The 14911-nt window shown below is 35.7% G+C and overlaps 1 protein-coding gene across 7 annotated transcripts in view; it reads right to left on the bottom strand.

Moving 5' to 3' along the window:
* PLEKHH2 (pleckstrin homology, MyTH4 and FERM domain containing H2) overlaps nucleotides 1–14911 on the bottom strand; it is a 112069-nt gene that overhangs the window by 31198 nt on the left and 65960 nt on the right. For all 7 annotated transcript variants that reach the window (XR_013389422.1, XR_013389423.1, XM_077915223.1 and 4 more), the window contains 5 exons: nucleotides 13985–14065; nucleotides 10195–10374; nucleotides 6064–6172; nucleotides 5047–5159; nucleotides 306–485 (listed from right to left, as the gene is read on the bottom strand). Coding sequence is in view for 5 of the 7 variants with exons in the window: in XM_077915223.1 (XP_077771349.1) it covers nucleotides 306–485; nucleotides 5047–5159; nucleotides 6064–6172; nucleotides 10195–10374; nucleotides 13985–14065 (663 nt within the window). In the remaining 2 variants the exon portion in view is untranslated. The remainder of the gene's footprint in view (nucleotides 1–305; nucleotides 486–5046; nucleotides 5160–6063; nucleotides 6173–10194; nucleotides 10375–13984; nucleotides 14066–14911) is intronic.

Below are 14911 nucleotides of genomic sequence, written 5' to 3'. Positions count from 1 at the left end.
TTTTGAAGAATGTTGAAGGATACAGGGGAAATGTTATGTTCTACAGTTTTTAAAAAAGTAGTATGCACACTGCAGCTCAAGTGATGTGGAAACAGTGAGTGTGCATAAATACACACACATGCATATTTATATGGAAATGTATAAATATATAAATAAATGGAAAGAATATACATCAAAATATTAATAGCTATTTTTTCCTTTTCATACTTTTTGCATTTTTCAAATGTCTATATTGAATATGTACCATGCTTACAGTGAGGAAAACAACATCACTTTAAATTGCATGTATATGTGTCAATATACACCTGCAGCGGTCCTGGTTGATTCTGTGGCTGTCTCCGTCTTGTCTGTTTAATGAGCTGACAGCAAATTTCATTTTGTAGCTCAGGATGTGTCAGACAGATTTGCAGAGCACTCTGGGCTAGAGATATATGGTAATCAATCGCAGGGGAGTCCACTGCTGCATTTATAAAAAGCTGGCATGTCTGAATTAAAACAGAAAAGAGATATTCAAGGGGAGAAATGATTAGATTTATTCTTCATGGATTATATTGATTCTCTTCATAGCAACAGTTTTTGTTTAAAAGGATGGAACAGGATATATTATGATAACACTACCCAGAGAAATCCAGAATGGCAACATTAAAATCAGACAAAGTAGATTTCAGAGCAAGCAATTCTGCAAGAGACAGAGAGGGTCATTATGATGACAGTGGGGTCAGTTCTGCTACAGGACATAACAATCCTGACTATTTATGTGCTTAATAACACAGCTTCCAAATGTGTGGAGCAAAACCTGATAGGATTGCAAGGAGAAATAGACAAACGCACAAATATAGTTGGAGATTTCAATATTCTTCTCATAATAATTGAGAGAACAAGGAGACAGAAAATCATTAAGGATTTAGAAAACTTGAACAAATAGTCAACCAACATGACCTAGTGGGCATTTATAGAACACTCCACCAAGAGTGGAATATGCATTCATTTAAAAAGTATACAGAATGTGAATCTATCATCCACCAGACTATAAACTTCATATGAGAGGGGATCCCTGGGTGGCTCAGTGGTTTAGCACTGCCTTTGGCCTGGGGCGTGATCCTGGAGACCTGGGATCAAGTTCCACGTGGGGCTCCCGGCATGGAACCAGTTTTCCCTCTGTCTGTGTTTCTGCCCCTCTCTCTCTCTCTCTCTCTCTCTCTCTGTGTCTGTCATGGATAAATAAATAAAATCTTTAAAAAAAAAACTCATATGAGCAGTGCCTCTGTCTTATTTATCCTTGTGTTCTCTACACAGCACATAGTGATACAGTAAATGTTTCATTAATGAATGCATTCAAAATCTGATTAAATATAATCTATATAAGAAAGATTAAAGGGAGTGTTCATAAACACCAATGGTTGGCTTTAACTACCGTGTTGTTATATATAAAAGATAGTCTTGGGCAGCCTTGGTGGCTCAGTGGTTTAGCGCCGTCTTCAGCCCAGGGTGTGATCCTGGAGACCCGGGATCAAGTCCCACATCAGGCTCCCTGCATGGGGCCTGCTTCCCCCTCTGTGTCTCTGCCTCTCTCTCTCTCTCATGAATAAATAAATGAAATTAAAAAAAAAAAAAAAAGATAGTCTTTACCTCTTCTGAGAACAGAATATAATCAAATAAATATACTCTCTAATGTAAAGCACTGCACCCAAGCATTACATGAAATGCTCAATGAAAAGAAGATTTCTACCATTAAATTTCATCGTGTTAAGGAAGTATCTATCATTATTTTATGAATGTTGAATTTGCCAAATGCCTTTTCAATCTATGGAGATGACTGTCTACCTGATACATATAAAAGTAATAGATACCTTAATATTTAGCCGTCCTTGATTTCTTGGAGTAAGTCTCTTTTAGTCATGACTTCGTATTCTTTTAAAGTGATGCTGGTTTCTGTTACTAAGATTGTATTAGTTTTTGCATAAAATGCTCTGTTTTGTACAATCTATTCTGGGCTTTGGTATCAAAGTAACAGTTCATGAAAAGAATCAGGTGATATGATGACTGAGAAGTGCTTCAGAGTAATCCAGTGTTGGGGAGCAGTGGGAGTGGGGAGATGAAGATAAAACCAGCCATGTCAAAAGACATGAAGAGAAATCTCACAGAGGAAGACACAGACATGGCCAACATGCACATGAGAAAATGCTCTACATCACTTGCCATCAGGGAAATACAAATCAAAACCACAATGAGATACCACCTCACACCTGTGAGAATGGGGAAAATTAACAAGGCAGGAAACCACAAATGTTGGAGAGGATGCGGAGAAAAGGGAACCCTCTTACACTGTTGGTGGGAATGTGAACTGGTGCAGCCACTCTGGAAAACTGTGTGGAGGTTCCTCAAAGAGTTAAAAATAGATCTGCCCTACGACCCAGCAATTGCACTGTTGGGGATTTACCCCAAAGATTCAGATGCAATGAAATGCCAGGACACCTGCACCCCGATGTTTATAGCAGCAATGTCCACAATAGCCAAACTGTGGAAGGAGCCTCGGTGTCCATCGAAAGATGAATGGATAAAGAAGATGTGGTTTATGTATACAATGGAATATTACTCAGCCATTAGAAACGACAAATACCCACCATTTTCTTCAACGTGGATGGAACTCGAAGGTATTATGCTGAGTGAAGTAAGTCAATCGGAGAAGGACAAACATTGTATGTTCTCATTCATTTGGGGAATATAAATTATAGTGAAAGGGAATATAAGGAAAGGGAGAAGAAATGTGTGGGAAATATCAGAAAGGGAGACAGAACATAAAGACTCCTAACTCTGGGAAACGAACTAGGGGTGATGGAAGGGGAGGAGGGCGGAGGGTGGGGGTCAATGGGTGACGGGCACTGAGGGGGGCACTTGACGGGATGAGCACTGGGTGTTATTCTGTATGTTGGTAAATTGAACACCAATAAAAAATAAATTTATTATAAAAAAAAAGAAAAAGCAACAACAGGAAAAAAAATAAAAAATAAAAAAAATAAAACCAGCCATGTGCTGACACCTGTAGAGTGGGTCACAAGCGCTTTGACCTCATATTTTCTCTACTGTTACATGGGTTTGAAACTTCCCAAAATAAAAAGCAAAAGAAAAAAACAGAATTGGGAAAATTTCATTCCTTTTCTATGCTTTGGGACACAGGATTGAAATGATTTATTCTTACAGAGATAGACCAATTCCCCTATTTAAATTTCATTTTCCATTCAATTTGGGCCATTTATACTTTGTCATAACGTTCTTTCCTTCATCCAGATTTTCCAACATTTCTGTATGGAATCTTTCTTGGTTGGGGTATTTGTGTATTCTACAGGAGGATTTTTTAAAATGTTTATTACAGCAATTTTTAAAACAAGGAAAAATTAAGAGAACAGTGTAATGACACTGTTACACAGTGTAATGTGTAACATTACACATATACCCATTACCCAGTGTCAACAATCATTAGCATATTGCCAACTTGTTTAATTTAAACTCTCTTCCACTTTTTTCTGGAATATTTTAACGTACATCATGTTATTTTGAAATAAATACTTCAGTATGGATCTCCAAGTGCTACAGGTTTTTTCCATAGCCACCATATCATACCCCCAAATTAATAATGATTTACATTATCTAATAAACAGATGATTTTTTTAAGATGGGAGGAATGTAGGTAAGAAGAAGCCAAAGGAAAGACAAAAATTGAAACTCAGAAACTAGGGCAAAATGGTCCTGATATGGAGTCAAGACCTGAATCCACAGAAGGTACATAAGATTCTGAGACTGGAAGAAAGGAAGAAAAAGAAAATAAATTAAAGAATGTATGTCAGGAAGAGAGATTTGAGGTATTCATGTCTGATGCTCTCTAGTTTTTTCAATGAAATAGAAGGTAAACTGGTTGTAGAGAAAATTATTGAATAGGGAGTTTGGGGTGTGTGTGCGTGACCAAAGACAAGCAAAAGAAGAGGAGTCAGCCCTGAGTAATGAAGACCATGGATTTATAATGGCTCTAGTCCATACATGTTTGCTTGATGTTCTCTAGCTGTGTGCATCTGATCAATATGGAAATGGACAAGACAGCAGTATTGCTCTATGTTGGGGTTTGGCTGAAGAATGCACAGAATTATGGGTCCCAAGGAACTGAGTATTAATGAAAGCCACCTAGACTGGATAAAGAAGGAAGAAAAGCCAAGAGACAATTACCATGCTTTCTCTTGATCCCAAAGAAAATAAATGGCTCAAAACAAGGGTTTTAGGATGAAAAATGGAAGAATAAGAAAATAAGGAAACTCGAAGGCTAAGAGATTATGGTTATAGAATGAGATATTAGAACATAAGTTTTTAGAGGTGGTATAAGGAATGGTGGGGTCAGGATGTGGACATGGAGAATGGGAAGGTGAAGTTGACTACAGGTGAAGCTTACTGGCATTAAGAAGGTCAGGAATCTTAAGACCATGGCACTGGTGAGTGAAGTGATAATAAAATCATTCAACATAATGGCAAAAGTTGAGGTTGAAAGAAAGAGTGTGAATTGGGAGCCAAAATCCTTAACGAAATTTGAAGAGTTACCAGAAAATGACTGATGACAGAGATGAGGGGATAAAGAGTGATATAATGGAATGGTAAGTTCCAAGTGATTAGGGATTTATAATAGCTGTTGAGTAATATGGATTGGAGAACAGCACTAGACAAGAAGGAGGATGTTGACACCTCTCCTCCAACACTAAGGTAGGTGTGATATGAGAAATCCCTCCTTTTGAGATGCTGAAAGGAAAATGATTCTTCTGATATTAAATGTTTTACACTCCCCAAACCACTCAGAGTTTATTTAAGTAAATCCCAAATCTCCACTCAGAAAGCACATTAAATTCACCTAATTTTATTTTAGTAGGTTTTCTTAATAACAAAAACAATGATGATGTTCACATTTTGAATTTTTGGGGAGAGAGTGAAACTTTATAACCTAAAATATTTACTTTTATTTTTTCCAACAAAATTTTGAACAACATATAAACCCATATAAAGTTTTACCTTAAATAATTTAATAGCTTCTGTCTGTAGAGCTTCAGAAGGTAGTGTTGTCAGTGGGGAAATGATTCCTTCTTTGCTGTGACACAAGGTAGGGTGTCTCCATATCTGAGAAGCTAAATACATAATAAAATGTGAACAGAAAACAGAAGAATCACTTATTTTGCCCTCCCATTAATTAGCCCTTTAGAAATAACTCATTCAGTCCTGACTCACAACCTTAAGTCATACAGGTCACGAAAAACCTTCAACAACATTATCTTATTTGCGATCTTCATGTTTCTGTTTTGGATAAACTAAATCTAGGAGAGTTTGGTCTCCATATTCTAGGCTGAGGCAAGTCTACCACGGCACTATCACATTGCTGAAATGTGCTAAAGACTGGTGACCCAGGTAGAAGATGCCTCTGAGAAGAAGGAGGTGAGAGACAGAGAAGAGAAGTCAAAGAAGGAGACTGAAAGATAAACTTGAAGTCTTTCCTAAAATCAACATTTATTAAATTCCTATGCTAGATACTGCAAATAGGATCTCTGTATTATGTAAAGCATAGCATAGAATCTATACTCTCAGTGGGGACACCTGAGCAATAAAAAAAATAATAATTTCAATGCGAAGCAACAAATGCTATAAAGGAGTTAAATGCAGAGTGCATACTTTCAACATTTTTAAGTGCCTTTTATGAGCCAGATCCTGATGTGGAGTAGGCTTGCTGGCAGCAGGAGTTCCTAATGTAAGTAGGATTTTAGCAGGTTAGTGAGAAATGTGAAGGAAGGAGGAAGTTTCAGACAGAAGGAGTAATGTGAGCAAAGACAGAAAGGTTACAGGACATAGCATATCAGGGAATGATGGTGTCTGTGGAGCCTAAGAACTACCGTGAGAAACTTGGCCCACAACAAACAAAGCCAACGAAATGATAGGTAAATTACAGGGAAACAGGCACTCACGAAGTGAAAATTCCATTAGGCTAAGGGGCCTGGGTCTATCTCATAAATCATAAAACCTCATACGTTGTGAACTTACAAGGTTCTCCTTCAATATTGAGCAGTTTGCAAACGAGTTGTTCAAATTCTGATCCAACATTAACATTGTTACTTCCTGCTGCAACAGTCAGATGATAAAGCCAAGTGTCCTTCAAGTCAAAACACATTATTAGAGATTTAACTAAGATATAATTTGTGATGACTTAAAGAAAAAAACAACTTGTATAAACAGTGGAAAGCTTTGACACTGAAAAAATTCTTTAATTTTAAAATAATAACCCAAAGCCACCTAGTCAAACAGTTCTGAAGCAGGCTCACTTGAATTATACTCATAGTGCCTCTTCCCACTGCTCACATTTTTTATTGCATTCTATAGCTGTTTCTTAGGAAAGCATGATAAAATTAAGGAAGTTAGTACAAGGTTGAAAGATGAGAATAAATACAAACAATTCATATTCTTTTAAGATAATAAAGTCTATCAAATTTAAAATCTGATTCCTAGGACACCTGGGTGGCTCATCGGTTGAGTATTTGCCTTTGGCTCAGGGTGTGATCCTGGATTTTGGGGATCGAGTTCCACATCAGACTCCTTGCATGGAGCCTGCTTCTCCTCCCTCTCCCTGTGTCTCTGTCTCTCTCTGTCCCTCATTAATAAATAAATAAAACCTTTTAAAAAAATAATAAAATCTGATTCCCAATACATATAAATAACACATATAAGATACTTGGGAAATCCAGAGAATTTATTATTTTTATTTATTTTTAAATCCAGAGAATTTAAAGAAGAAAATAATACCCAGAAAGAACTTACCTCAACACAATAAAGGCCATATAAGAAAAGCCCATAGTTAATATCATACTCAATGGTGAAAAACTGAAAGCTTTTCCTTTAAGATCTAGAATAAAGTAAGGATGACCACTCTTGCTACTTCTACTCAAGATAGCACTGGAAGTCCTGGCCAGGGCAATAGGGTAAGAAAAAGAAGTAAAAAGCATCCAAATTGGGAAGGAAGAAGTAAAATTATCTCTCTTTGCCAATGACACGATCTTATACATAGAAAACTCGAGAAACTCCACATTTCTTGTTAGAACTAAGAAATGAATTCAACAAAGTTGTAGGATACAAAATCAACATACATAAGTCAGTTGCATTTCTATATACCAATAATGAATTCTCTAAAAGGGAAATGAAGAAAATGATCTTATTTACAATGGCATCAAAAAGAATGAAATATTAGGAATAAGCCTGACAAACTAGGTGAAAGACTTAGACATCAAAAACTATAAAACACTGATGAAATAAATTAAAGCAGACACAAATACATTTAGTGTTCATGGATTGGTAGAGTATTTTTAACATGTCCATACTACTGAAAGCACCTCCAGATGCAGTGCAATTCCTATCAAAATCCCAACAGCATTTTTTACAGAAGTAGAAAAACCAATCCTAAGGAATCACAAGAGACCCTGAGTAGCCAAAGCAATTTTGAGCAAAAAGAACAAAGCTGGAGACATCACACTTCCTGATTCAAAATATATTACAAAGGTACAATAATCAAACAGCTATTGTCAATACAATAATCATGTACTGACATGAAAACACACATATAGGCCAATGGATCAGAGAGCCTAGAAATAAACCCATGCAAAACTGGTCAACTTATCTTTTGTAAGAGTGCCAAGAATACACAATGGGGAAAGGATATCTCTTCAACAAATGGTGTTAGTGGGACGCCTGGGTGGCTCAGCAGTTGAGCATCTGCCTTTAGCTCAGGGCGTGATCCTGGAGACTCCAGATTGAGTCCCACATCAGGGTTTCTACATGGAGCCTGCTTCTCCCTCTGCCTATGTCTCTGCCATTCTCTCTCTCTGTGTCTCTCATGAATAAATAAATAAAATTTTAAATAAGTAAATAAATAAATAAATAGTGTTAGAAAAACTGGATATCCCATGCAAACGAATGAAATTGGGCCCTTATTTTACATCACACATAAAAATCAACTCAAAATGGAATAAAGACTTAATCTAAGACCTGAAACCACAAAAGTCCTGGAAAAAAAAATAGTGACAAAGCTTCTGGACATTGACCTTGGTCAATGTTTCTGTGCAGCAAAGGAAACAATCAACAAAACAAAAAAGCAACCTATGAAATGGGAGAAAATATTTTGCAAACCATTTATCTGATAAAGGGTTAATATCCAAAATACATAAGGAATTCCTACAACCCAATAGTAAAAAAAACAAGTAGCCCAACTAAAAAATGAGCAAAAGAAAAAAAATGGGCAAAGGAACTGAATAGACATTTCTCTAAAGAAAACATGCAAATGGCCAACATGAAAAGGTGTTCAACATTGACAATCACTGAGGAAATACAAATTAAAACCCTAATAAGATATCACTTCAAACTCATTAGAATGGCTTTTCCAGGGACATGGCTGGCTCAGTTGGTTAAGAGTCTGCCCTCAGCTCAGGTCATGATCCCAGAGTCCTGGGATCAAGTCCCACATCAGGCTCCTAGTTCACTGGGGAATCTGCTTCTCTCTCTCTCCCTTCCACTGCTCATGCACTCTCTCTCAAAAAAATAAAATCTTTAAAAAAAAAAAAAAAGAATTATTTTATTAAAAAAAAGTAACAAATTCTGGTAAAGATGTGGAGAAAAGAGAACACTTATCCACTGCTAGTGGGAATACAAACTGATGCTGCTGCTATGGGAAACATTATGGAGGCTCCTCAAAAAACTAAAAATAGAATTATCCTATTTTTTTAAATTTTTTTATTTATTTATGATAGTCACAGAGAGAGAGGGAGGCAGAGACACAGGCAGAGGGAGAAGCAGGCTCCATGCACCAGGAGCCCAATGTGGGATTCGATCCCGGGTCTCCAGGATCGTGCCCTGGGCCAAAGGCAGGCACCAAACCGCTGCGCCACCCAGGGATCCTTAGAATTATCCTATAATCCAGCAATTCTACTTCTCAGTATGTATCCAAACAAATTGAAATAAGGATCATGAAGAGATATCTGTATTCACTTGTTTATTTCCAGCATTATTCACAATAGCCAAGACATGGAAGCTGCCTAAATGTCCACTGACAGATGAATGGATAAAGTAAATGTATATACATACAATGCAATATAATGCCTTAAAAAGGAAGGAATAATTTATAAAAGTTGTTTATATGTTAAAGATATAGTAGCCATTCATGAAATATTTTATTTTTTATATTATCTTTTTGGTTCTTTTTGTGATTTTATTTGATATAGACAACTATTTTCATTTAAAACATTTTTTAAAAAAATTCATTTGAGAGAGAGAGTACAAGCATGATGGAGGGTCAGAGGGAGAGGGAGAAGCAGACTTCCCACTGAGCAAGGAGCCCAATGACACAGGGCTCAATCCCTAAACCCCAGGATCATGACCTGAGCTGAAGGCAGATGCTTAACCGACTGAGCCACCCAGGTGCCCCTCAATTTTTTATAGTCAAATCTATCACCCATTTCTACCGTGATTTCTTACATTGCTTTTTCTTTTCATAAAGTACTTTCTATTCAGAGAATAGAAAAAAAATAATCTCATTTAACTCTTTAAATTCATTTAGAACTATTTTGCTATATGTGGGAGATAAAAAACTAAACTGTTCTCCTAAATAGCCAATGTCCTCAAAATATAATGATCATACCATGCTATGTATTGAATTATCCATTACCTCCCCCTTAATTTGTGATGTCTCTTTTATCACAGTTTATATTTCTATTTTATATTAACTTTTTATATTGTTTGCTTATTATAATACATATAATACATATAATAATTCATTTTCAATTGTATCTAAACCAAAATTTTGTTGCAAATGAGTCAAAAATATAAGAAGGAGGCCTTAGAACCACCCCAAAATACCTAGTCTAAGAAATTCACATTTTGAACTAAGTTCCCTTTGTCTTCCAGCTTCATGTAATAATTTCAGCCTTGAGATCACTTTTAATGAGAGGATAGAAAAATGACACATGTGAACAAGGCTAGTTTCCAGGGACATGAAGAATCTCTGAAAATAGAGCTAAAGGTCTTTAACAAAGTTCTCTTCTTCATGTACATAAAACTGATTTGATAATTATTACCAGTACTTAATGACACCAATGCACATCATTCAAAACCAACCAGTAAGCCCCTAGGTACCTTTTCATGCTTGGATCCAATTAGGAGGTAAGTTGGACCTTGGTCTTTTGGGTGGATCACGATGGTGTAATGTGTGGATAACAGACTTCTTCCACTGGCTTCATAATCTTCATCTGAATCACAGGATCTGTCAACCTCTTCAACATTAGCCTCCCAGAGTTTGATTTGACCTAAAGGAAACTAAAGTAAATGTTAGTGATTGTGAGGAAGGCACTTTCTCGATCTTTTCCACTAAAATTTTTCATAGTCCCTTTCATTCTTACCTTTATTAAGCATATCTTTTTTTTAAATGCAGTTGGGTTACCCACATTGTTACAAAAGTATTAGCCACAACTAAAAGCCCAATTGTAATATAAAAGAACAGTTTGAGTACTAGACAAAAAGCTAGTTCTGTGCGTTGGTTCAGATTATTCATTACACTAAGATAACCCATTACCTAGTCAAGCAATTATGTAATTCAGTCAAAATATTCATTTGACCTTCTCCCCCCACCCCCACAGAATTGATTTGATTGAGATATTGGATCAAAAGGACAGTGTAGACAAAGTCTCAATACTATTCATAGAAAAAGTGACAAGGTTAGGCAGCTGATACAAAGAATTGTGCTTAACTATCACTCCAATCCCCATTGAGAAGTGTTTTGAGGGCATTAACATATATATCACAAAACAATGCCATGATTTCTTCCATTTTACTTTAAGAATAAGAAAAACTTCCAAAAAAAAAAAAAACTTCCTAAAACTGATTTATATTGAATTTTACCTACTTTTATTGACAAAAAGCAATTCGATCTGGGTGTTAAATATTTAGCGTATTTGTTTAAAAACTTTTGCTTTAATTAAGTTCATTTATTCCAAGAAAATAAATGGTCTGTTTCAAATTACAGTTTCTAAAATATTTTATCAGGTTTGCAATTGCAGTTGGAAAATGTTTATTCTAACCTCAAGGATATTTACTGTCATCCATTTTCATGCTCAGGCCCAGGGTTCAAAGCTTGGATTTTTTTCCCAACTATGCTTAGTTTCTGGGTGATCTCATCCAAGCTCACAGCTTCAGTACTGGCATATATTAGCTACTCTCCTATTTGTAACCCCAGACTCATTCTCTCTGCTAAGCTGCCTAATAGCATCTCAAACAACCTGCTATGACCAGTCTTCTCTATTTGATGGCAACTTTTTCTGTTTAGCTCCAAATCTTGGCATCAATACTGACCTTCTCACTATTCCTCAAACACACTGGCATGCTCCTGCCTCAGGACCTTTGCACCTGCTGTTCCTGCTGCCTGGCATGTTATTGCCTGAAATACCCACACGGCTCCTTATTTACTTCCTTTAGAACCTAATTAAAATGTCACCTTCCCAGTGAGGTTTTACCTGGATATCTTATCTAAACTGAATTATTATCTGCCTAAAAGCTAATTAATTGTACAAAAGTAATTCATTTAATTAAATGTATTGTCTCGAATGGGAAACATGACTTTTCCCCATTACATTAATGACTATTTTCTCAGTAGTCACTATGTGCAAAACACTATTTTGGGCACTGAAAGAAGAAAATTTACTTCTGAAGGAAAAACATAAAATTAACTTACCTACATGCTTTCAGAAAAAGAAAGGCAGTAAAACAAAAACCAAATAAATAGATAATGAATAATATGTTTTACTTATAGAATAAATAAAATTTTTCATTGAACATATTTATTATACATTTATAGCATATTTCTAATAATAAATAGATAGCAAGCTTTTAAAAATGGGATAAAGAAAACTAATTCTACTGTGATGATATATGACAATACTATCCCAATTATGTTTAGGCATATCCAATCATATGAAAAGCAAGGCTCTTTCCACCCCAACATTTAAAGATGATTATTCATTTTACTATAGAATTCACCAAGGCTCCATAAATAGTAAATAGAGCTAGTGTTTTTACATATTTTGACTGAATAAAAAAAGATACTGATCCAGATTAAGAACAAATTGTTTCTGAAACATCTATAGCATGCAATGAAATGGGTCTATACAAATTTACATACATTATCAATACTTTTCCAGTGATTATAATGGATTTCTACTCATCAATTTACATTCTTCTGATTTATTTCTTCTGTGACCAATGTTATCCATTTTTATTACATCATTATTATTGAGAATATTTAAGTTCTACTCTCTTAGCAAATTTTAAGTAATTTCCTATTTATAAAACAGATACTTATTATAGGAAGTATAGAAAGGTATAAGAAAAGAGTACGAAAAACATCATTCGTAAATTCTACCATCACAGATAATTACTCAGCATTTTGGTATAATTCTTTTTTTTCTTTTTTAAGATTTTATTTTTAAGTAATCTCTACACCCAACATGAGGCCTGAACTCACAACCCCAAAATCAAGTGTCACGCGCTCCACCAACTGAGCTGGCCAGGTACCCCTTCTTTTGTACAGTTGTTTATGAACTTTTTGCTATGCATATTTTTACATAGATGTGCCAACCTGAGAATTATAAACTTGCCATCCCAACCACTCACTTTTAAAGTCTCCCAGTAATTGCAGAAAAGAAGTTTGGAACTTATCCCCAGGGTTCTCAGTTAGAGCCTGCTCTGAAAGAACCTACATGAGGTATGGAAGGTAAGGGTGGAAAAAGTCGTTACTCTCTTGAAACACTTGCAGTCAAATGCATGGGCTGATGTGAGAGCTTCTTCTAACCTGTTGAGGACCAGCTGCCTCCAAGTTTTGGGCTCAAATCTCCAGTGGCAGCTTCCCTGACCTCTGTTCCCCCAACCCATAAGTTATAGAACTTTTCTAAAAGTTATGGATGTCCCTAATTCTATATTAGAACTGTTAAACCTGGAATACATAGAGTGGATTCTGTTTTTCTGACTTAAAATTAGTTGAGATTATATCAAATGCACAATTTTGTATTGTGCTTACCCATGTTGCATTTTTATGTACATGTTGCATTACTTCAGAGGTATCGTTTTTCATAGCTTTTCTGTGTTAATTTCTACCACCTGAGCAATAGTGAGAGCAATGGCATGTGTCTTAAATACATACTGGTCAGAACTGAGAGTGCAGTCTGAAAATGGGACAGAGAAGTAAGTAATGACCTATGTGGTCTCTGAATCAAGAAGTCTAGTCTCATGAACACAGTAATCAGTCATAGACTGCCATTCTGTGGAGTTGGCATCACTATCTTATGCAAGTGCTTTTGGCCATGTTGATTCAAGTTTTAGTTTCAGTAATCCAAAAAAAATGTGGAATACCTATAGTGATAACTGGGCATACATTTCACCTTTGAAAGCTATTATCCTGAAAGTGAAGAGAACTCAAGTTCTTTTTGGGAGATTAGTTTAAAAATGAATATAAGGATATAAATAGGTAGAAGGTGATAGATCAGTGGATAGACAAGTGGTATCTAGGGATTTGAGGGTCTGAGACAGGACTGGATTCTTTTCCCTCCCAAGATTTTTCTTTCCTATCTTGCTGTTCCCTTCATTCAACCTCACCTAGTGTATCAGAACCTGGACAAATATGAGAAGTTGACAGTTGGGAGTAGGGAAGACTTTTCTTTTTTAAGACAAAGATGAATTACTTAAAAGCTTCTAAGACTTCTGATTAAGAATCAAGACTCCTAGAAGTATATGATTACCTCAGTAATAAATTTTATGCAAGATTTCAACCTTATCAAAAATTCAAAAGTTTTAATTAGTAGTGGAAGAGTGAAAGAGAAAACTTTAAGCCACAACAAACAAAATATTTCTAATTAGCTTATTAAAAATACATACATACCTTATCTTCTTGACTACGAAAATAATATAATGTCTTTCCTATAAGTGTACACCAGACTCTCTTGGAGTAACCATGCTTTACCTGAAATCATATTTCAAAGAATTACAAATGTAGCTCAGAACACCTTGAAATATAGCAAATACACCCCACCTGAAACTCTGTATGTATCCAGCTTGCTAAGGTATAAGTGATATTCCAACCTACATTGTCCAAATGTGGTTTAAGATTTACCTGTTATAGCAGTAAAATGGCATGTTTCACTAAATGTTTGGTGTATGTCAAAGACTATGCCTAGAGAGAGCTGAGGATTCAAAGACGGATAAAAAAAAAGATGCCTATTCTACAAATAAGTGTATTTCATAGTTTCCATATTTCATAGATTTTCAATAACCTTGTGCCTCTGGTAACTCCTCAATAATGTTAGAAATGAGAAGATTAAAACCTAAAAAATTCTCCTGCTTTCACAGATATTAAAGATTTATGCATTCAAAATATCTGATGCCTTCTCCAGAGGGATTCATACAAAATAGTAAAATAATATTAAAATTTCTAATTCTATACTGAATAAACTGCCTATATGTCAGGAATGATGCTAAGCAAGTGGGAAAGAATTTGAATCTAGCTCTTGACTATGAATAGTCAGAGATTGCTCTAGGATCTGAGAAGAGGGATATGAACAAGACACAGGCTCCTCCCACAAGGAGCTCACGACTTTGTGGGGAAGACAGACAATGAAACCAGCAGTAGGCTATATACTAGCATGAAGAACACAAAAAATTTACATTTATATGTTTCACATGGAAGACATTTAATCAAAATGTTTACTGAATATTGTAGGTTTTTCATTCTTTGGTGGCTTTATGAAGATCCTTACTGTGAGTTCCTCCTTGCCCCAGTCCTGCCCAGGTACAGGCATTGAAGATCTTT

This window comes from Canis aureus, chromosome 11 (genome assembly GCF_053574225.1).
Source record: "Canis aureus isolate CA01 chromosome 11, VMU_Caureus_v.1.0, whole genome shotgun sequence".
Classification (NCBI taxonomy): Eukaryota; Metazoa; Chordata; class Mammalia; order Carnivora; family Canidae; genus Canis; species Canis aureus.
Note: the sequence above shows the minus strand (reverse complement) of the source record. Positions and strands in the feature narration are given on the sequence as shown.